General features: G+C 29.5%; 1 protein-coding gene across 2 annotated transcripts in view; it reads left to right on the plus strand.

The window, feature by feature from the left end:
* LOC136795962 (odorant receptor 10-like) overlaps positions 1-457 on the plus strand; it is a 12,560-nt gene that overhangs the window by 2,375 nt on the left and 9,728 nt on the right. For both annotated transcript variants that reach the window (XR_010843663.1, XM_067048209.1), the window contains exon 2: positions 305-412. Coding sequence is in view for 1 of the 2 variants with exons in the window: in XM_067048209.1 (XP_066904310.1) it covers positions 305-412 (108 nt within the window). In the remaining variant the exon portion in view is untranslated. The remainder of the gene's footprint in view (positions 1-304; positions 413-457) is intronic.

Raw genomic sequence — 457 nt, forward strand, 5'->3', positions numbered from 1 at the left:
ATCTTTACACACGGTCAATCAATAATCTTCCATTAAAGTTTTTAGCATCGTCTGAAACCTTCAAATACCAATTTTGAAAGAAATTAAAAATTTTCCACTTTGATTTATTTGGAGTTGTTTTTTTTTTTGTTTTTTTTTATGGTGACTATTGTTCATATAATGGTTCATAACTCCCCTGAATTTTATCCAATTCTTTTGTTGCTACAACCGTTGGAAAGCGGGATGTTTCCTCTTTTAATATAAAAATGATTTATTTTATAAAATATGAGATAACCATATTAATTTATATTTATTTATTTCTTAGGGAAGTACGGGGAATCCTATGTTTATATTCAGATCATTGCAGTTTGTTGCCTACCAAGGCATAGAAGCCTGCATGTTCTGTTTTGGATCTTCATTCGTCGAAACAGCGGTAAGTTCGGTTAAGCCTTAAATTTGTTGGTTAATTAATTTATAT

This window comes from Halyomorpha halys, unplaced genomic scaffold (assembly GCF_000696795.3).
Source record: "Halyomorpha halys isolate HHAL.00 unplaced genomic scaffold, Hhal_1.1 Scaffold28.1, whole genome shotgun sequence".
Taxonomy (NCBI): domain Eukaryota; kingdom Metazoa; phylum Arthropoda; class Insecta; order Hemiptera; family Pentatomidae; genus Halyomorpha; species Halyomorpha halys.